Source organism: Seriola aureovittata, chromosome 10 (genome assembly GCF_021018895.1).
Source record: "Seriola aureovittata isolate HTS-2021-v1 ecotype China chromosome 10, ASM2101889v1, whole genome shotgun sequence".
In the NCBI taxonomy this organism is placed as follows: Eukaryota; Metazoa; Chordata; class Actinopteri; order Carangiformes; family Carangidae; genus Seriola; species Seriola aureovittata.
The window spans coordinates 24,707,545-24,731,261 of record NC_079373.1 but is presented as its reverse complement, the minus strand read 5'-3'; the positions used below and the strand labels follow the sequence as shown (position 1 = coordinate 24,731,261).

The window sequence follows — 23,717 nt, the reverse complement described above, 5'->3', positions numbered from 1 at the left end:
ATGCATCTTTTACAGGTGCTATGTTTAGCAAGGGCCTGTCAAGCAGGGAGTGTCTGTATGAACAGCAGTAATTCAGCGGTGGCAAAGGCAGCACTGAGTGATGTATAATAGTGCTGTGTAATAACAGGGGTCATAGTAATTCATTAATTTTGTAGTAGTAGTGATAGGAAACAACAATAAGCAGCTGTTTACCCAATTTAACCACAGGGGCAGTGTTAGCAGGAAGAACTTTAGCCTATAAAAGCAGTGAAATAACATTACTACAGCAGTAATGGTAAAAACAGTACAGAAACTACTTACAAAACATCACTAATAGCAGCAGCAGTAACCATAGTAACAGTAGTTGTAATAGATGTAGTTCTCTGAGCTGCAACAGTATTTGCACTGTGGTGATAGTAGTTTCACTGTGAGCATTAGTAGCATTATAATCTGCATCATTTTATTATCATATTATCCTTAGTATTACTACTTCAAGTCCTGCGTGCTTGCCATTCTAAAGGAAGGCCGGAGGTCAAAGGTCAGGGTCAAATGCTGAGCACTTTACAGTATGGACCATTGTCTCAGGGTGGCACTAGCAGGTCTATTATTGTAATGGTAACACGTCTGGAAGTCATAGCAGCAGTAGTTGTAAGTATTGTGTTCTTACATGCATTGGGAGAACGAAATAATGTATTAAAACCCCTTCAAACTTAGTAAAATGGTGAAAGACACATTTCACTGAATAACATACAAGTCTAGGTTATAGTATGATTCTCACTCTCTCTCTAATGACTGAGAGGTTAAAGTTACAATCCTGGCTTTAATAAGTCGTGGTGATGTTACTACAGAAATATGTGAATTCTTTTATCAATTACTCAGCATATACTGTGAAAAATCCCCCACACACACATTTTTGCATTAAGGTTCGTTGGCGCGCTAAACGGTGGAGCTCGTGGAGAAACAAAAACAGTCGCATGGAGTGAGATTGAACCCTACCACGTCTGAAGGAAACACATGCCGTCACACTCAATCCTTCTGTGACGACTGCTGAAGCTCCTCGCGAGTCCGTGCAGGTGGAGAAGGCGGTTGTCTCTCCCACAATGGCGGCAGCTCAGCTAGCTAATCAAGCTAGCTAATTAGGGGACGACTGCTGAAGCTAATAAATCCTAATGTACCTTAACATCAACCAAACAGAAAATTAATCTTATCAATAACTGGCAATAACACCCATTTTCCTTTTAAAATAAATTAAAAAAAACAACAACATGGCCGGGCCCTTTGCTGCATGTCATATATATATATATATATATATATATATGTATATGACATGCAGCAAAGGGCCTCGGGGCGGATTTGAAACCCGGCCTTTGCGGTTCGGACTAAACCTTCATGTTATGTGCTCTGCCTGGTTGAGCCACCGGGACGCCCCGGTGTAAGTATTTTTGAGTCAGAAGCAGCAATGCAAGTCAGAGCAACTGAGCTTCACAGTGCAAAAATGACAAAAATGTTTTTTTGTGTTATTTTGTTGTTTTTTTTTTAAATGCGAGTCAATAACAGTTCATGCTTTGGTTTGCGGTTTGGACTCAGTTGACCCTCGCAGGCAGCTGCTGCTTGTGTTCTGTGTCTGGCTATTGATGGTTAAAGTGAAGCACTGTTCACAAATTGATAAATGAGCAGAAATATACTGAACCTTACTGGTGGAGGGAAGTGTTAAGTGATAAACTGCAGAGGGGTTAGAGGAGTGTAACAGGTAGAAATGCTGTGCAGGCCTGCAGGTCCAAAAGCAAAGCCTCGGGTCATGTTCCATCGACCCACAGCTCATCTTTGTATAGGAAAGTGTCTTATGCAATCTCAGCAAAGTGATTTACGAGCCCTCTCTGGCACTCAGCTGCACGTCCCAACCACACTCATCTTCTCTGACAGAAACAAGGAACCACGTACAGAAAAATTACCTTGAGGGAAAAAAAAAAAGTCTTTATTCTGGTCACATCTGGCTTGTTGAAGTAATCCAGAGTCTGAGTAAAGCTACAGCTTAAAAAATGATTGAGTACATAACATGCAGACAAATAAAAGTATTATTTTTAACGGACAGATGCAGGTCACACTATGATTTATTTGTCTAATAAAGATATATGACATTTGAAGGATAGCTGGGCTGAGCGGAGGATGTTTAGTGCTACATGTCATGCTGAGGAGAGAAAACGCTTTAGCCACACACCTGTGTCTTTCCTCTATTGCGCAACAGCTACCTCTAATTTCCTCTGCTTGGCTGTCTGGTGGCTTGTCAACAGTTAAACACCAGTGAAAGGATTAAAGCTGTGACAGAGCTGCTGGAAACAAAACATCACCTCATGCAGTGTCAGACGTCTGTCTGACTCTCTGCTGTCGAGGTTCAGCTGGTTAGCTTGCAGCAATGTTGAGCAACAGGTTGGAATTGTCAAAGATGCAAATATGAGTTACATGAATTGTGCTCCTTTCTTTCTGGAAAATCTGGATGACAACCCAAAGAGTTATAGGTTCATATGCGCGTTCTGAAACAGTCCACATTTTAGTACAGTGATTTTTTTCACCTTTACTTATTGAAATGAAAAGTTTATCCACTTAATGTTGGAATAGTGCTGTACAATAACACTTTCTCCAATGATCACAGCTCTTTGTTTTAGTGAGCAAGTGCACAAACAAGCAGATCCGGCCATGACGATTTAACTGTGACCGGTGTTAGCTGTTAGTTTAAAGCTCCACTATCAATCGACATTACTTATATTGGATCAAATACCTACATGTACGGATGTACGGAAGCTGAGAAAGTCCGTAAAAGCAAATGTTTTTTTATCCCAAAGCTTTGTTATGTCGAGATAAGGGAATAATTATCTTGCGATAACGGGACAAAACAGTATTTGCAATAAAGCCTTTCTCAGCTCTTGTATTATCTGTCAATTTTGCAGCCGTACTGTGCTTTTGTTTTTTATCCCCTTTTAGCTGAATGTTTTGGTTTTACACCATTTTTCCGGTACAGTTCAGTCTCATCAACCCTGAATTGAATGAATGAATATTGGAACGACACTCTCCATCTCAACAGAAACATGACTCTTAATGAATGATGAAGCTGCTCTGTGTCTGCTGGATGTGATATTAGCCAACTGGTTGCTAACATGTTAGCCATAGCAGCTGTCTTTCAGCCTGCACTCAAATAAACGAATGCAGCTTTAAAATATTGATGGTAAGTTTTTATGGCTGCACAGGTTTGCATCCATCACATGAAACATACACATTGGTTCCAATGATTAAAGACAGATACAGTACATGGTATTAGAAAATACAGTATGTGTCTGGTTATCAGAGCTGGGTTTGCACTTGTAAGGACAAAATTAAAGTGCAACTTGGAAAAGCTGAAATCCCACTAGAAAGCACAAACCAGTATAAGTTAACAGCAGCTGACACCTGTTACACTGATTCTCTCTCTATCACCTTCTAGATTTCAGATTGTACAGCTCGTAGCAAGAGGTGAACTGTGCAGGCTTGTACCTAAAAACTCAACTTTATCAAATCCACAGCAAGGAAAAGGTAAAGATCATATCGCTGTCTGATTCCTTCTGGCTGCAGAAATACTCCAAAACCCGGCCCACGACCTCACAGCAGTGCAGCAAACAACAAACACCTCTGAATTAAATATGCATGTACCAAAGTCTCAGTTCTACCGAAGCTTCAACCGAGATGTGACGCATCTTTGTCACGCTGCAGTTACTGAAGTGAAGGTCTTTGATGTCAGTTACCGCCAAATATCAGTGTTTCCCAATCAAGAATCGGTCGTTGCATAAATAATAAATTAGGAAGCCGATCAGTAACGTGTGAAAGCAGCTCTACTGTAGATGCATATCAAGGCAAATGCCCAGTATTATTGCCAACGCACTGCGAGATCAACACAGCAGATAAAATAAGCCTGCGAATGTGCAACAAGCTGCATCTTAGCATCTCTCTCTGAATATCTACTCTGATTCAGTTCATTACATTCAACTTCTAGCTGAATTCATTGCAATATATACAATATATATATATATATATAAGTCTAAAAAAAGCAGAAATATTACATCTCTTAGCGGGGTCAGCAGTAAGTTTGCCTTAACAATAAAGTTACACTCCTCCACATCTCCCTCAGCCACAAAGTGATGGAATGACAGGAATTTCTTTTGGTCACAATCAGCAAAACAACTCCATTTTGGGTGGTGCACATGAGCTCCTTATAAAGTCTCAAACTGTTTGTCATAACAGCTTATGTTCCTATGGTGATATTTAGGGTTCATTAGCCATAAACATCCACGTGCATGTGTTTCTTTCCGTCTCAAACGTGGTTAAATTTGGTTTTTTTTAAAAAAAAAAAGAAAGAAAGACATTTTGTGGCATCGAGGTCACAGGTTACTGTTGTTTCAATATGAATAGTCACATTGAAATAAAGGCAGTATGTAACTCTACACTTGTTTACAGGATTGTCAGAATTTAGTATTTGACTTTATAAAAACTCATGTACGTATCTCAGTTGCATCGTTCACTCTTTTTTTTTTTTTCTTTTCTTCCAGTGACTCCAATCTGCCCCGTGTTTCCATCTGCTCGGGGGCCAGAGCGCCGTCTGCGTCAGTTCTCCGTGGTTCTAACTTGAATGGAGGACAGACTCTTTCCCATGCTGTGGAAGAGCGGTCTGATGAACATGTCCGTCAGACTCCTCCACACCACCTGGATGGACGGTAACAGCATCATGAAGCTGTGGATCAGGGGCATCACCAACCTGGCAGGACAAGGTCAAAAAGGTCACTAAGTAACAGCTGCTAAGAAACAATAAGCTCAATAAATGGTTACTGTTTTCAATGGTTTTCTTTTTTGGCTGCATTTTCTTTTTTGTCTTTCGCTTGTTTTAATGTTTTTTTAATCATTCCAGGGACACGTGATTGAATTTATGTTGCATCTATTTCACCCCTGCTGATACCAGCGTTGTTCAAAAAGGTCTGAAAACACTTTGTCTTCACAGTAATTTAGATATTAGAAAAAAAAAACTTGCTAAACAGGAATCATCCAGATATGAATATTTATGTTTTGGAGTAATTTAAAACTCACATTCCTCTCCTATTTTCTCTTATTTTGCATTTCTGTGTTATCTTATCAGCGACTGCCACTGCCTCATCCGTCACGTGGTTCCCGTCTATTTTCTTAAAAGAATTGCATCACATTGTTGCGTTCCTGCTGATTGTTCCGTTCTCTCCAGTGTGTCATATCAAATAAGAGGGTGTGTGGTGAAAGCTGCGTCCTCCTTTGAAGCAGCAGCAGCACCCACACCCCCACCCACCCCACCGCCCCCCCACCCCCTGCCTCTGTGTTGATCTCCCTTCCTGACATTCCAGATGCATTGACCAGCTCAGTGTCGCCGCTCAGTCCTGTATTGATTGAATAACCTGGGGTGGCCTCCTCCCTCAGGACACTTCGCGGTCGAGCTCGAGCTTGTGACCTCACCTACGGGGTGAAAGGTCATGCGAAAGTAACTCAGCATCGCTCCATGTGCATCTGAAGAATGTCCCACTCTGGTCTGAAAATAGGCTTCAATTGCCACTAGAATTGCCGGCGATCTGGCAAAGGGCACGGGGCGTTTTTCCATTACTTTTTTTTTTCCACTACACAACTCAACATTCCTCCCAACTTTCCATCGAGCGCTTTGCTTCTGTGGCATAAAATGTTGTTTCATCAAGTTTTTAATAAATGGACTCTTTGGGAAACTGCGTGTGCACTGGAAGGCCTGGACGCACCTGGTTCAACTCACAGCAGCTACATTTAGCCGACATAAGCATGACATAATTATCCAAATATAAGTACGCTGACAAAATATTTCAATGTTAAACGACATGTGACGTTAACTGTACAAATAGCTTGTGCCTATGTTTTCCTAAAGACCCAGAATGAGTCTGCAGGAAAGGAGCTGTGGCCCCTGATGGAGAGTCACCTCATGTTCCTGTAATGTTGCCACAGGGTTTTAAACTGTGTCTCTGGTGCGAACAACACGGTTTTAATAGAGATGATCGCACTTTAATGACAATTGATACACAATTTTATATTAATATAATATTTTATAGGTCGATTGGAAGTTATGATGTGCACTTTATATCTTTCAGTGTCACAAAAATACTCCTCCAGTATAATATGTCTATTGTAATTTATAATCTCTTTCATTTTAATGTTTCTTTTCCACATTTTTGTTTACTATTACATAATTATTTCATGTAAAGGGCAACGTCTGGCCAGGCTTCAAACAGCAGCAACCAGAGAGACCTGCAGCTCGAGAGGAACCTCTTCCTACCAGATGTGGATGCAGCTGAGCACCCCGAAGACCAGTCCGAGGAGGAAAGCCATGGGCACGGCCAGCAGCGTGGTCAGCAGGCGGTAAAAGATGAATTTGACCAGCTCGAACACGGCGTGGCTTCCTATCCACACTCTGTCGAAGCTGTGCGAGGAGAGCGGCTCCGCGATGACATCTTCAAACCCGACCTGTCAGATCACAACAAGAATATCGGGGGGGAGATTAGGCTTTAAACACACAGTAATGAAACACACAGTAATGAAACACTGGCAGGAAGCTGCATGAAGATGATGGGTTGACGCGCGGGCAGCGACTTCCAGGTATTCACACTGCGGGATTGTCAATCTTAAGAGTTCATGACACGAAAACAATGAGGTTACACTGGTTGTAACAGTTGATAATTCCTCTTGGCGACCGCTAACTTGTGTAGTTTCACTTTCAAAGACTCATTCCGCACGATGCAGCAGACTTTACCTTCAAGTGCGCGTTGATATCGTTTGGATCTCGGTCCGGTTCCGCCGTGTACACCTTCCCCTTCTTCGACAGAATGGGCTCTATCGATCTGTTGAACTCATCCTCGTCCATAATTATACTGGTGTCCGATTTCTCCTTCTCCAGACCCATGTCGTCCGGTCAGACGGTGGCAGACGATGCTGGGAGAGCAGCTGGGTGACGGTGCGCTCTGCGCTCTGTGCGCCGGAGTAAGCGCCACCCCGCCCCGTATGGAAAGCAGCGCAGCGTGCGGCCGAGGAGACACAACAAGCTTTTAAGTCCCTTCCCCGCTGCAGCTCAAGAGCCCGGTGATGACTGACAGTATTGTGCAGCACTGTGCAGCGTGCTGTCCTGCAGTCCTCAGCCATGCAGACCCAAGAGTCCTCAGGGTTTAATGCCAGTTGAAGCTGCAGCCATGTCATGGGGTGTGATTAGAGCTGTGATAAGAAGCTGAGAGATAATCTTTTTTTTTTTTAGAAGTTGATGCATTCTTTTTTCTTTCATAAACTGTGATGTTTTGGAAAATGCAACCGCCTGTACTTTTGATTTATGGTGCAAAAAACATCAGTCAACAATCCCCGTCCCCTCCAGGCCTCGTGTTGTGGAAAGAAAGTTTCTTTCCACAACACTTTTGTAACTATAAAAGCCTGGTTATTATTGTTGCTGTAGCTGAACACACTGTTCTACCTGTTGAGTTGATTTACCACAATTTTTTCCTTCTTTCTTCCTTGGTCCTGGCTGTGTGGATTTATTGCGCTCCGGCTGCTTCATGCTCTGAACACACCAACACGCCAACATTGTTAGAATAACTGCAAGTCTTCAGATGTCTAAACAGGAACCTGAACAGGAAGACATTTTGCTCAGGCAGCTGGTGTTTTCGTCTCTGAGGACAGAGGTTTGACCCTCAGCAACATATATGTTTATGGTGTAAATCAGTCTAATTAAAACGATTTGGTCATGGAATCACACTCTAAATGAACTTTTCATGTGTGTGGTGGTGGTTTGTTCCCAACTTAAGCCACCATAGGTCACCTGCCCCAGCACGACACTCCCGTTTACATACATAATGTCAAAATGTCTTTATGACATCACAGTGTAACAAGTGTGTCCCTCAAGTACCTGCAATCTGTATTTACAGGAAGTATGTTAAAGCACATCTATTCATCCTTTATTGGACAAAAGTGAATCGCTTTTTGGGAAATGAATCAGTGCTTTAAGAAAAGAGAGGGGTTGAAAATGTCAGTGTCAGCTGGGATTGGCTCCAGCCCCGACCCTCACAGGATAAGCGTGTCTTGAAGGTGCTACTTGGTGTGTGAAGTGTTTTTTAGAGAGCAGGGTTTTCACCTTCAAGCCACAATGACAGAGAAAGAAAAATCTCCTGAAAATACACGACAAGTCAAGAGCACGGACTGCAGTGGCATTTTTATTCATGTCCATCAATCAACCGAACAAACGAGCGGGAACAGCAGGAAAAACTTCTTAGAACTGGGATTGTCAGATAAGCTACAAAGCTAAGCTAACTGGCTAGATCACAAGAATGTGAAGGCTGCATTGTCTCAGCTTCCTCCTCTTGTGCCTTTTTCGTCTTTCCTCCTGATCTTCACTCTGTTATTGCGCAACCACATCTGTGGTTTAAGTTTAAATCGACCGGTAAAATGTAAATTTCACCAGAACACCTGCGCCTACTCAAAAATGGTTTGTCTTACTAAAAGCCCAACCTGACTGCAGCTCTGCACTTTGCATCTCATTTGTTAATGCAGCAGCTCCAGCATCCTGCCCATTGACGGGCAACTTGTAAACAACACGCTCTTTTGTTTAGACACCGGGGACTGGAAATAACACGCAGAGGCGATAAACGCAGGCCAGGACAGTGAGTGACAGCGAAGCAGAAACACAGCAGACAGAACAGAGGGATACTGGGCATTCAGAGCAATCAGAGCGATCCCTGGCCCTGAGCGCCGCGACCAGACAACGCCACAATCCTCCCGGATTAACACACACAGGGCGATTCTGACAGACAAGCATTCAGCAGGGGGGATCTGGGGGGGGTGGCGACCTGAGGGCGAGGCGGGGTGGGAGGACAGTGTTGACATGAGAGTGTGTGAGTGTGTGAAAGAGAGTGGCAGAGTCGCCTTTGGTTTGTGTTACAGTTTGGATACCACAGACGTGATGAGACTGTGCTAAGACTTTTAGCAGCTGAGCCTAATAAGGATGTGGATGACTGGTCGCTCACTCTGTCCAAAACTTTCTCCAGAACTGGATATTTAATCAAACGTCGGCCACATTGCCATGACATGTGGAGCTGATAATAATGGTTACCGCCTGGTCAAAATTTCATGTTCCATGTTCATGGTCCCAGGAGGATGTGATGGAAAGTTTTGTCGGATCTCTTTCTTTTCTTTTTCGTTTTCCATCCTCAGACCACAACTTTCCCCCAATACTCAAGAGACATAATAATAATAATAAGAAGAACAGGATAAAAGCCTTGAATGACACTGAGCACATTCACGCTCCCCAGAGGATCAGATCTTTCCAATTTGGCGTCTCAGTCTCAGGCCAAAAGCAAGAACAAAAGATTCTTTATATTCAGAGTAGGAGCTCTGCAGAGGATCCTCACGCTCCGGACAGGATGAACCGTTTCAATCAATAAACAAGTGTTTTTTCCTCTTTGTCCTTTTCTGTCTCAGGACTAAGTTTAATCTCACTGCTGAGGTTTTAAGGATCGCAAAACCATCCTGCATGTGTCGAAAACTGTAACTGTTTATGTGTCCGTAACAAGCTCTTTGTCTGATTATTTCCTGCATTATAATGCAATGCAATATAAATCACATTTACCAAACACTGCCGCAGGTGTTACCATATACACTTTACTTCTATCACACCGTCACCTGAAATGCATCATATACTTTTGGCAGTTTGTACTTGTTTACGTTAAATCTTTTACAGGTGTAGTGTTTTGATGTACTACTGTAATGTTGTCCACTGTATGAATAACACCAATCTGAGATGAATGAAAACCCATTATATTGTCTCACTATTATAAATAGAGGTAAAACCATCATAGTATTACTATCTATTACTACTTATACACTTGTGGATGTGTCTATCTTTACTTGTCTTCTGCTTCTTCTCATTGTTTTAATGTTGTTTTTGTCTCTTGAAGGTTCGATGTGATCTCATGAGTCAGCCGGACAGTTGTGCTGGAGGTTGTACTGAGCAGCTCAGGTCAAGGCCAAGTAGACTGGAGAGTCAAGTTCAAGCAAACTCAAGCTCAAGTAAACTTGAACTTGACCGTGAAAGCTTGAGAGAAGTAAACAAAGGTTGAGTTGAGTGTATGAGCTGGTTAGAGGAGGCGGAGGAAGCTTTTATCAGATATGATGGTGGAGAATCCACTGTCATTATCTCACTGTTATCTCTCGTTGTATCGTGGACGTTGACAGGGAAACAGCAGCTGCTCTGTGTCTCTTATTTCCCTAAAAGTGTCACAAAGAACAATCGCGAATTCAAACAAAGAATACTCAGTTAAACTGCTTCATTTTCTTCCCTTATTGCTTCATTTCAGTAAAATGCACATATGCCAGTGTCGGCGTGCAGGTGTTAAAAGTTGCTGCAGTTTCTCTCCAGGCGTCACCGGCTGACCTTCCTCTGGCCCTGCAGCCCCCCCCCTCACTTCTCGATCCTGCAGGTTAATATTTAATTAATTCACCAAACAGCCACATTCCAGGACGTTCCGGCCGGCGTTCCCTCGAGGACCCGCGTCCTGATGTGGAACGGCGTGGAACGCTTCCCTTCCGCTGACTTCATAAGGGATAAATGTGTATTTTGTCCAGGAGTTTTCCAAGGGGGAACAATGATATCAGTACACCCGCAGTGCACTGGGATTTCCTGTTACACCCAAAGGACCCTCAACCCAATGGTCTGTAACACACTTCACCTTAAGGACACTGAGGGGAAAGGTGTTTGTGTGTGTGTGTGTGTGTGTGTGTGTGTGTGTGTGCAGGTGCTGTAAGTGAGTTAAAGGGAAACACCCAAACTTTCCTTCACTCTCTGTCTCAGAACATGTTTTTTCTTTGCAAAACTCAAAACGAATTAAAAGTGTTTGGACTCAAGCTCAGATTCCATCATACAAAAGTTTAAAAAGAATAAAAACAAACAAATAAAAATAGAACCGAATAAATCAGAATAGAAGCAATTCCTCCACAGAGAACAGCAGATCACATCTACATAACCCGCTAATCTACAACACATTTTTAATCTAATCTAAAGTATTAATTCATCAGTTAAAGATGGAAATCGTTTCTACATGTTGATTTATTGATGAAATCAACTCAAATCATTCAAACATCTGCGCCACGATAATTTTGTCTGCAATAAATCACAGATTTGGCTCGAGTGAAACGAGTGATAAATGAGACCCAGACCATCGTGTATATAACACCCCCCCCCCCCCCCAAAAAAAAAAAAAGAAATTCCACCACCGTGAAAAGCGAGTCAGTTCAGATTTATTTAACTGTGCAGGTTTGTCTTATAGAGCAGCAAACACAGAGTTTTAGTGAAGGTCTGTGTATAAATACATGTGTGTGTGCATGTCTATATTTGTGTGTGGGAGCACACACACACACACACACACACACACACACACAGTGAATGTGTTCTGTTATCTTTAGAGTGGATGAGGTTGTCTGTGTGATGTAAACACAGCGTGCATGTGTTCATCAGTACAGGCTTGTGTGCAGCCTCCTCTGGACACGGGTGTCTGTTCTGGAGACCCAGAAGCTTCTGGCTGTCCTGCACCTTCAGGGTCAAAGGTTAAATAGGATAAATGATATATGATAAATGTGCTTTTGTTTTTTGGGCGAGAGGTGTGTGTGTGTGTGTGTGTGTGTGTGTGTGTGTGTGTGTGTGTGTGGGGCATCTGGCATATCCAACAAACCATTTTCTCTCTGATGCCGTCGTCTCTGTGAGTGACTCATTCAAAATTCTTTCCAGTAATAATGAATGTTGCTTTCTGGCACAGAGCAGCTGGTAAAGAGAGAAAGAAAATGACCAACGCTCCATCAAACCAAGGCCGTGTGTGCGTCGCTCACAGCCACAGAGGTGTGTGATGTACACAAATGCAATAATTAAACTGGAATCACATGTTCAGGCCTGTTACGACTACACTGACATGCAGAGAACATGAGCTCAGTTTATGACTGCTCGATTTTCAGCTTCTCCTCTTTTTTCTCGTAAAGTTGAGAAGCAGTAACTGAAGCCGTTCACCTGTCGAGCTGAGTGTCTCCATTAAGAGCAAGGTTAGTGTCTCTATTAAGAGCGAGGGCACTGAGGTCACACACATCACCATGAGAGAGGAGGCGCCCAGCTTTCATCAACGACATAAATGCTGACTGTGCAAGAAAACAGCTGTGAGGATGAGGCCAATGGATAAGGTGCAGAAAGATCCTTAAAATAAAATACACTTTGCAGATGTTTTGTCATATTTAAATACACAAACAGCACAACAGCCACATCACCCGACTTCCAGCGCCATTTTTTTGGTGCAAGCACAAAGTTACGAAGCATCTGAGATAAACTGTGAATCGAATTCCACGAAATATTTCATAAGACGTGACACAACGCTGCTGTTTGTTCATGTTGAAATGTGACTGAGCTGCTTAATGAAACCCAGACACTGTCAGCAGCAAGAGCAAGAACTTTTTTACCAACTACTATTTATATAGTAAAGTTTTGAAAGGGGTTGGATTATTCAGTGTAAGATCAACAAGTTTGAACTTGTATGTCTCTCTAAAAGTCATATAGTTGCCGTAGTGATGCTTCGAGCTCTAATAGACAAGCTGTGAAACTCAGGTAAACTAAGCACAAAGCCAACACACAGTGTCAGAAATAGAAGTACATGAAGTAGCTGAAGTATCGTCTCTTCACCTCTCCTCCGGCTCAGCCCTCAGATGTGGTGGACGGATGGAGATGAGAGCGGGCGGCGGGGGAGGCGGGGGGGGGGGGAGGAATGTCCTGACAGGCCCCGGCATACTGAGGCACTGACTGTCACATTTGTTCCAAGCGAGTGGAAAAAAAAAAAAATTTCACAACAAGCTCGAAAGCCCCTCAAACCATTTTCCAAAATAGCTCGGATCACGTCTCAGACAAAGTGCTGGACGCCATCTGTGAACTGTGTCACTGTGAGTCACCTGTCGCTCTGATCCCAACCTGCCTGCCGCGCACACACACACACACACACACACACACACACACACACACAAGTGTTCCTGTGTGACAGGAAGGGCTTCTTCTGGCGCTCGACCCCCGTACACACACTTTGTAGAACGAGCGGTACGTCTTGAACACAGCCTGATTCATTCTCTCCCGCTATCAGCCTCTGAGACGCTCATGAGATCTCTGGGTGACACCGTTTCCTGTTGTTATGTAGGAAGTGAGCCGTCACCATCTGCTGCTGCCGTGACGAGTGCAAAAAGATACATCATAAAAACTGATGGCAGCAGTTTTCTGTTGCATTCGATGCTGATAAACCGGCATGTGTGTGTGTGTGTGTGTGTGTGTGTGTGTGTGTGTGTGTGTGTGTGCTGGATGAATTCTGCCGCCCTGCTGCCCCTCAGGGTGGTTTGTTCGTGGTCGTATTGCCGGTAGCCTGAGACAACCAAAACAAATTCACGTACAACCGCCACCGACGAGTCACCCACCTCAGGCCTCGATCATTTGTCTCTCATGTGTTCAAGTGAAGTTTGCTGCTCAGTAGTTTACAGCCGGACACTGTGACCTGTGGCTGAGAGTCTGGGATGTTTGCTGCAGCTGTTGGCGAACACACCTCTGGCTCTACCTCAGATCATCAGTTTGAGGTTTACAACCTTACTGCGAGAGGTTGAATAGGTCTCATCTGTTATTGTGTCATTATAAAAATACATCTTAATGCAGCAATAATAAAAACAGCGTCATTTAACAAAAGTTATGTGTCTCTCAATAGACTGAAGAGTTCAAGTATGAAAGTGTCATATGTCTTATTGTACAGTAACACAGTGGGGCAGTGGTATTTACCAATGGCAGCCGTCCTTCATGTTTAACACTCTACTATGATCATTTCAGTTTCCCCCTAATGTTGTTTTATTCTGTCTCAAAAAAACATCTGTCGCAGTAAGAAACCGTCACGGCGGCGAGTCGAGGACCTGGTTTGAGCCACTGAACGTCCGGCTCATGCACATGGTTTAAAGCCAGAGGTCAGAAGCGAGAGTCGTATGACTTCAACGCGGTCGATCAAGGGTTAACTTCCCTCTAAACTCCTCCGCTCTGACACCTTATGCATTGTTGTGAATGCAACAATGCACCAAACTGCTCTATAGGAAAGTCAGCATTGTTGCTTTGATCCAATAGGAAACCATTGTTGCGCAGGAAAACACTTGAATGGCCTTTTGATCACATTGCAGTTCGCCGCCCTTTAGCTGGGAGCATTACCCATTAAACCGACTCTCGCCCTGAAGGGTTAATAACTCTGAGAAATATCACCTCATGCGGAGCAGGAGAACCGCCTGCACCTGTCACTGCCTTTTCTCCTCCACTGAAACTCAAACGCTCGGAAGAAGACGGACCCTGGGGGAGGGAAAGAATCGCTCATGTCATTAGCTCTGTGGGTTATTATGCGCTTATTTAGCAAAACTACAAAGTCGCTAATGCAGCACGTATCTCAAGGAGGAAATAGCAACAACATAATTTGCGCTGCGTTCCCTCTAATCTTTTTGGTAACACCCTGTCATCCCGGGACTGATAGACATTTCATGCCTCGTGCCAACGGGATGTAATTTCCTCTCATGGATGGCACACAAAGAATTACTCTCTCAGAGTGACGAGTCTTGGCTCCAACCAGGTGGAAGACTCTGATGTTTTTCTCCTTTCCTTGAAAGTGATTTTGTGGCTGCGGATCACGGGGAACGTGAAGGATGACAGCGCTGGAAGGTATGCAGAGCAGCTGTCGGGTCATGCACAGTAACACACTGGTACAATGTTTCTAGTGTTGAGTCAGCCGGAGCCGAAAAACCCGCTGAACAATTGGCAACCCTTCTTTTTTTTTGTTGTTTTTGTTTTGTAGAAACGCATTTAAGCATGAAAACAAGTTAGAAGAGCTCAGGGATCCAGGAAACATGAGATGTTGATCACTCGGTGTCACTTTCAGGAGTAAACCCAAGATAAAAACAGCCTGTTTGGCCTTGAGGCAGAAGTAGCCGAAGAGAAACATCTCAATCCCTATTGAAGTAAAAACTAAGGTGGCTCTTAGAGCTCAACGCACTGCACCTTAAACTCATGCAAAGAAAACACAAAACCCCTGGAAACACGTTGTCGCCTGCGCTCCCTGCAGCTGCTCCTGGGGTCAGTATTTGCAGCTCGTGTTGTTGTCAAACTGATGAAGATGTTTTTCTGAATTAATGTTTTGTCTATTTGCTGTTTGTGTTGCAGCAGGTCTCAAGTGAAGTACATGTGATGTATGAGGCATTACACAAATACAATAAGACAAAAAAACAATCAGCAGTAAAATCTTGATAAATACAAAAACAGAATAGAATAAATAATAATGATGAAAGAAAATGAGTTAAGTTTAAATACAAAAACCATAGAATTATAAAACACAAGATATAAATCCAGACTGAACTGAAAGTAATGTAGATAAAAACAAAATAACCTGCTCTTCATGAATGTAAAGCTGATGAGCAATAAAACACACCGTTGTTCAGTTTCATACACATGGAAGTGCTGCAGCTACAGCCTCACTGACCAGTACCGTGGCTAGCGTTAGCGCTTGTTAGCAAACGTTGCTGTATGAGGATCTGTAGCATGTTGAAGTTCTGTTGCAAACCTTTATCAGATCCAGTTTTATCAGACAACCTCATCGGGCCTCCGGCTCTGTTTTCTAATGGAAAATCCGCGACGCCTCCGACTGTCAGACTTAAACCTTTGTGCAAATTCAGTCAGAGGTGAAACTGTTGTGAAACCGGTCGATAGTGCAGCTGCTGCTTTTCACAATACCAGGGACTTAGACGGACGGTGCCAAGTTTCCTCACTCGTCCTCCATATCACTTGTTATTTACTCGTCTGTTGCCAAACGACTCACTGCACAAGCTCCTCTGCCCCCGGCTCGCCCTCGTGTGGCACAAAAACTCTCCTGTGGTGCATGAACTACAACATTTGGTGCGGCGTGTTCATTCAAGACACCACACGGCCTCAGGGCGGGAAATCAACTGGTTACAGGTTTCATTTCTCCAGAGCCGTGCCCACAGCAGTGCTGGTCCTGTTGGACATGGTTTAGCCAAGTGGTTCTCAAATACAGGAAGAGGATTGGTTCAATACAATATTAATATTTATTAAAAGTGTTACTGAAGTTTTCAAAGTAATCAGCCAATCATTGATTATTTAATCAGTCACATTCAAGTGTTAAAATGTTTCACTCAGACTTCTCTATTTAATTTGTTGCTGTCTTTTATCTATTTTACTGTTTTTAAATCTTCTTATTTAATTTCTACATTTCTATCATTTTTGTTTCTTGTTTAGTCTCAAATTAGAAATGACCAGCACATCACTGTCAGGCTTGTGTAAAGCTCAGATATCCAAACAAAGCACAGAGCTAACATGAGTAAAGAAAATAAAAACAAAAAAGGCCAAACGTGTTATGATATCTGAATATATCTAACATTTACTTTAAGTTGTGTATTCGCTGTGCGTTCCTACATTTGGCTGAAGTTTGGAAAATCCTTTGAAACGAGGGAAACAGCTCCAAAGAACTGATGAGGTGGCATTTATTTCATGTTGTGATATCCTCGACTGAGGCGTGGCCTTTACATGGAGATATTCTTGCTTCTCAACCTTCACATACTCGCCTTAGAGGGCGCACTAGAGCGCTCAAGCCGTAAGGAACTGCAGGATTTGCACTTGACTCGACGCCTCATATTTCAGCACCTATATTTCCACCAGGACGTGTGACGATTTGCTCCGTGGGACAACAACACACACACTGAGCCCGTCAGTTCAGCAGACCCAGCTGGCCGTCCCTGCACTGCCCCTAGTGTGCACGTGCGTGTTATATTTTGTGCATGTGTAGCATTCATTTCCGAGGACGCGCACAATCAATGCTCGGAAGGGATGCAGGATACGCAAGGCAGCCATCACGTGCACGTCCGCGTTCACCTGTTTCCGTGTCGTGTAACAACAGGGCTGAAATGATGCATGAAGCTTGTTTAACATATTGAGTTTGAGTAAAAAAGAAAAGCTACCTAACGTGCTGTGCGGTGATACACGGCGGTTTTCCAGGGATGAGGATTTATATGAGCTCCATCGCTCTGGAGGTTCCTGCTTCTTCCGACCATAATGCCTTACTCATGCTTTCAACCCTGACACAAATACGGGCTGGGTCCGACACACCCTGCTGCTCCATGAGAATCAGCACATCCTCCTCAAGACGCACACACACACACACACACACACACACACACACACATCTGCACCAGCCCACATTTCCCAAACCACAGCAGCTCTTGACTGGAAGCTCTGAATAACTGTTTAAAGATGTCTGCTTTTTTTTCTGTCTTTTTTTAGGCCTGTATGCTCCATCACCCTCCATCAGGCAGAGGAATGCGAGGGCTCGGCTTTTCGTTGGCAAAAACAAGATTTTGCGAAACTATGTAACTAACAAACATCATCGGAGTCATTTTCTTGACGGCTGTGTTGTCATTCTGCTCATTTATGCATGAAGTGTGGTGCAGATGCGATAGCCATAATAGAATATCATAGAACGACAAATAAAAGAAGAGCAAAGAATAGACTTGATTTCAGTGCAAAACGTCCGTCTATTGAGAGACACCACTGCCCAGGGTCTTGGAAGGCCGGAGGTTAAGGTCAAGGTCAAGGACCGAAACGTCGCAATAAATAGTTTCCTGCAGGTTACAGAGTGTTTAATTGCCACTTTGGTTCCACTCATCCTGTTCCTACGCACCTGCCTCACAAAATAGACGTGCAAAGTTTCCTCCTGCTGTGAGGATGTGAAATCTAAACTCTTTAAGAATTAAGAATGAGGGTGTGTGTGGGTTTCTTATGAATTTATCTTGCAGGCTAGAAATGCACCTGGGTGGTAGTTTGAGACCCTTGAGTTAAAACGATAAAAGCTGCAGGAAAAACTGGTAAAAATGCACCTTTGTCTGTTGTTTGTGCGAGCAGCATCACCCTCAACATGAGACAGGCATCGAGTTGCTTGGTGTTCCCGCTGCCTTCGTGACAAACCTCGACGCTGTGGGATAGAGAAGGGATCAGAGTGGCTGACTGGAGCAACGGTGAATCTGATAAACCTTTTCCAAACGCTGACTTTGTTTGTCTTTGTTGACAACGTCACTCCCATGCAGATAAAAAAAAGTGATATGATAGTGATAATAATAGTGATAAAGTGATAATTTAACGCATATCTTATCAAGCTGACGACCGTTCCTGTTGCTGACGACAATGGATCGGAGCGTCTTACTGGGTCAACAAACGCTGGAGACAAACCTTTAAAAACACATTCTTTATTGAGTGTGTAAAGTTCCCTGCTCTCAGTGCGCTGAGGTATTCTCATTCCTGAGGTGCTTCAACACCTGACACACATATGGAGGGTGTGGCGAAGTAGAGGAGGCTACGAGCCAATAGGCATGTCGGCTCCCCGGTAGTTTTCCACAGACATCTAAAACCCCCGGGATGTGAATGATGCTTTCACACAAAATGGCCACCGCTGGACGGTTTTCAAGACGGCACAAAGCTTTCTTTTAACAAGGCGGGGGGGGGGGGGGGGGGAATCCTCCGGTTTTTTAATGATGCTACTTTGCGGGAGGGTTTCCCCCTCAAGACAGAGCATGCGGCCCAGTCCACTTTCACTAATACAGCGCCGCATTGTCTCCAGCTGACTGCACATACTCAGCTTCTCTGTACTTGACTTTGTTTTTAATTTTAATTTTTTTGATAGTAGAAACATTCAGAGCTGTTTTGAACTTTGATACTCATCCAGTGGATCCATGTGTCTTGGTGGCATTGATCCAAGGACACATTTCACAGAGCTTTCAATAACATGGTCTGGTAAGAGAGAGAGAAGAAGAAGATGGTTATCGTTTTTCAGTGGAAAAAGGTTTGAGAGGTTTGATTTGATACAGCAAAAACAATTTGAAAATAATGGCTTCATTTTTGTCCAGATTTGAGTTGCCATATTGCAGCTCACAGGTCGTGCAATTTAAACGTACAGTGTCTTTTAAGGACGGCCCTGCAACCTGAGAGGGCTGTGCAGGTTACACCGCTTTGCACCATAAACTGGTGCATGTTTCAGTGTGTGGATGTGAGGACAAACAACACAACAAGGTCTTATACATGAAAATGAATGGATGGCCTTGATGCTTCTTTTTTTTTTTTTTTTTTTTTTAAATTAAACTTTACCAACCAAGGTTTATTCAATACCTCTCTTCACTTATCTTCATCCTAATATCAACACTGCACATCCGAAGGAAAACACTGCGCTTGAGGGTTTGTGTGGATACAGCGGCCATTTAAAAAAAGGAGGTGGGTGAAACGAGAAACTGATGAAACCTCTTATCCTCAAACGTCCCCCGATATAAAGCTGCTGAATGGCACCAAACAAGACGTGGAATTCGATGCTTCACCTTTAAGGACGTGACACACAGTGAGGCGGCTCCTGCGTCGGTTACGCTGTTTTTACTATCATCTGTATTTACACCTCCAAGGCTCCGGTGCATTTGAATTGGCCTGGGAAGCCCAGTCCGTTGCCCGGGTAACGCCGACGATAAAGACAAGTATCTGGTTTCCATTTAATCCAAATGATACGTTGCGCTGAGGAATCTCCCTGTGGCGGAGAAGTGGAAGGAGTGGTTGCTATGCTGCGAACAGGCGGTTGCCATGTTGGGAAGCAACCGCAGGGCCAGTCAAACAAACATCCCTTCTCTGAGTCATAGGCTGCCTCCCTCTCTCCCTCCCTCCCTCCCCCTCGCCCCACCAGTCCATGGAGTTCCCTTTGCTAAAATCGTCCTGACTTGCAGTTAGCCTGTAATTATGCCCGATTTCTCACTCACTCACTTTCAGTTCCTCTCTCTCTCTCTCTCTCTCTCTCTCTCTCTCTCTTCGACCACACCATCCAAGCCCAGACACTGCCCACTCTGTTACCTGCTCCCTCCGTTTCCCTGCTCCCTCCGCTCACACACACACACACACACACACACCGTTGGGGCAGGTTTGACAAAACAGCTCCTGGACGATATTTTTAGGGGGTCGAGCCCCCTCCCATTTTCTTTCCACCTTGTTCCACAAACAAGCACTCCACTCCACTTCTGGAGGAGGAAAACTCAATTCGCTCACTCATTACAGGCTCATCTGGCATGCATGGCCGAGCCCGCTGACCAGACGCAGCTGTTTGTTTTGCCTTCTTCGTCAACAGACGACGAGATGAAGAGCAGATCAGAGCAGCGTGGAGCCAGGTTTAAAGAGAATCTGCCGCCGGCCTTTAGGATGGTCCCGTCTCTCTGAGTGCCAGTAACTGAAGAGGGAATTTAAGAACTGAGGAGAGCAAAGGTCAACCTGCAATTGAGCATCATGCGTCCACATCATACATACAGATATTCCTCAGCTGAGCAACATTTGTGTATTTTATATACTTATGGGTTTTACTGTGTTGCCAGGTTTTCAGACACAAATTTTATGCAAATCTAATGGACAATAAAGTTTTATCTTATCTTATCTTGGTCAGTCTCTCACGGTGAACTGCTGACGAAAAAATGAAGACAACCAAATGAATGGATCCATGTAACCACCATCTGCTGCATGTTCGGTACATCCAGTGGTAACCCAATTCAAAGGGTCAAGGGTTAAACTATTTTGCACACAGCCAGTGTTCCACCTCGCTGTCATCAAGCCTTTGTGTTTTGAGGGCGGGGCTGCGTCCTTTCGGGTCTCATTGTTTCGTGAATGTAGCCGAGGAACATTCCTGGAAAAAGAGGAGTGTAAGAGAGAGCTGCTGATATCGGACCACACATTTCCTCCATTTAGGAATGCGACCTGCAGCGCTGGTGGGAGGATGAGCTAGGCTCAGAGTTCAAAGGGCGCACCTGGTTAGTCCTCATCGAAGGAAAAATAAGGAAAAGAGAGAGAGATAGAGAAGGAGGAGGAGAGGGAGAGCAGGTCCGGGGTGTGTAAGGCGTCCAGAGACAGAAGCTGGAGATAAGACAGAGACAAAAGGAAAAGTTTGGTTCCAAAATGACACATTTTGTGACACGCTGACGACTAAACTGTACGGAAGCCCAAAATAAAAATAAATAAAAGATTAATACAAACAATACTAACAGTAAATGCAAATTAAGAAACAATATATTCAAATTTTGACTTTCAAAATTTTTATTTAAAAGCATTTTGACTTGGTATCTCATGATTGTGCTAGTATTTTAATTTTTGGTAATTTTTAACTTTAACGTTTTTATTTCTTCCATTAAAGTGATTCACAGTACGACATAGAAAGAGAGAAATATTGTTCTTTTTAAAGGGGCTATTTGTAAGTTTTCTCTGGCAGCTTGGAGTCGCTATCGGAAAGCGATGAGACGGGCCGGGGCTAGCTGGTTAGCGCGCTAACTTCAGTAGAAGAAAAGACGTGATAGAGACAAGAGTTAATGTTGGTGTTGTTCTCCACTTCTGGTTACAGCGCTTGGCGAGTAAAGGAATTAATTCATGCTGGACTCACAACGTTTCTTCAAGACTTCAAGAGTTTCTTCAAGTAAACAGCAGTTAATGCTAACGTTAGCTATGTAGCAATAGCAAAACTTACATATAGCTCCTTTAAATGATGGCAACTTAGAGGCTTAATGTCAAAGATGAATCCATGTATAGTGTGTTTGGACTTATAAAAATAAAAAGTTTATTAATCTCCAATGAAAAGCCAGCGGTCGGGGCCATGGCGCCCGGATAACAGCTGCTGGTGGTCAGGTAGGAGAAAGAAATGCTGAGTAAAAAGAGACAGAAGGATAGAGGAGAAATCAGGAGGGAATTTGTTTTTCCTTGCCTCGCTGTGAGCTGTGGCACGCCGCTTTTGTTGCGTCGGCACGTTTCATAGGTTTTGAATGAGGGAACGACACAGTGGTTGAGCCTCATAAGTGGAAAAATCATTACTGAGGGACACGGGCAATTTGGCAGAAGTGTGCTGACAAACAGAAAGAAAAACTCAAGGAAGGGAGTGAAACAAAATTGGGTGTGACAGACTGGGTGGGGTCGTTTACATAGATCACTGTGAGGAGCATAACCACACTGCAGGCTGATATTACATGCTGTGTGAACTGAACATGTAGATAACTGCAGTTCCGGCATATTTTGATTTAAGCAGTTTTTGCTAATGCTAAAAATAATGCCAGACAACCATCACTGGTATGATTCAGAGATTATTATTTCCATATTGTTTTCATCTCCAAAACATACCGCAAAACTTTGTTAATGGCAGTTTTAGAAATAAATAAATAAACTGATGAATTAATTTATAGGTAAAGAAAAATCTGACAACATGACACTGACTTGCATTTTTTAAATCAAATTTTGTAAAATAAATTTATTAGAAGATATATATATATTTTAAAAAAATTTTTAAATGCAATTTTATTGAACCTGTTGATATTACTTTATTTAAACGATACTTGCACTGATTTTGAACTGGTACAGATGCAGACTCACTTTACATAAATCTGCCCACAGAATATTATTTGACCAAGCATATACACAAAACACAGGCTTGCTTAATATAGATCTGGAGCAGAAACTATGTGGTCAAACTCAAACTCAAACTCAAACTCAAAAAAAACAAACTCAACTCTATTAAATGAACAAAGTATTTAATATGACGGTTGGAGGATTATTTCTGGTGTGAAATGATTTCCCATCCTCTGAGTTAAGACACACAGAGAATCACTATCAGAGGTCACGGTGCCTCTAGTGGAGAAAAGGTGCAGAGGATCATCTGTTAGAAAGATGAGCAGAGAATCTGTAACCTGTTTTAAATGAAAACAGTGTGTGTGTGTGTGTGTGTGTGTGTGTGTGTGTGTGTGTGTCAGGTAATAAAATGCTTTAGATTGGACATCTACAACACCTCTCAGGATCCCAGGTGGAGACGAAGGCAACAGAACCACCCGCCCCCTGACTGGACTCTTGCTTTGTGATTGGATGCCAGTGTCCAATCAGATACAAGTGTACAAAGAGAGTCAAAATTAGTACACAGATGTTCACTAAAGCACTTCCTGCTTCACAGTGTCTTTGTGTGACCTCACCACTGATATCGTTTGTTTACAGATTTCTATGCACAATCTCTCTCTCTCTCTTTCTCTTTTTGCTTTATGTTACAGGTTTATGAAGCTTAATTTAAAAGTACAAACTTTTAAATTAGTTGTGCAAATCAATTTACAAGTGGAGCAGAGGCTAGCCTGTGACGCTACGTGGTTCTTCATAGAGAAAGAAACAAGCCAGCGAAGGTTTTTAAAAGGTAGTACAGACGTTGTTATACACAGTCTATGGTGCAGACACACTGTATGGATGTGTGTTTTCTCTCTGATACGAGTATGAGTTAGTTTGATCGACTGCGTGTTAATCTTTCTTGTGTATAAACTGTGTGAAGGAAATAAAAGTTTTCCTCTGACTTAAAAGAGACAAAGTGGAGGATCTGCTCTTCACAGCAGCCAGACTCTGTGTGACTGACAGCTTCCCCACATACAGGTCGTCCATGTTGTTTATCTTTCAGGCTGTGGACGGTGCAGCCGCGGCCTCGCTGTGTAACGTTGCTGACGCCTGGAAACTGTCAAACTGATTAGATGCAGCCATTTGTCTCGACACGAGTAGCACCGCACTGCAATTTGTACATGTGAGAGTT

General features: G+C 43.3%; 1 protein-coding gene across 1 annotated transcript; it reads right to left on the bottom strand.

Moving 5' to 3' along the window:
- Positions 1-2,072: 2,072 nt before the first annotated feature.
- On the bottom strand, positions 2,073-7,607 carry cav2 (caveolin 2). The gene is made up of 3 exons (XM_056387955.1): positions 6,791-7,607; positions 6,317-6,504; positions 2,073-4,759 (listed from the first exon to the last, which is right to left on the bottom strand). The coding sequence occupies exons 1-3, from the start codon at positions 6,938-6,940 to the stop codon at positions 4,609-4,611; spliced, it is 489 nt and encodes a 162-aa protein (XP_056243930.1). The 5' UTR covers positions 6,941-7,607; the 3' UTR covers positions 2,073-4,608.
- Between the last annotated feature and the right edge of the window lie 16,110 nt (positions 7,608-23,717).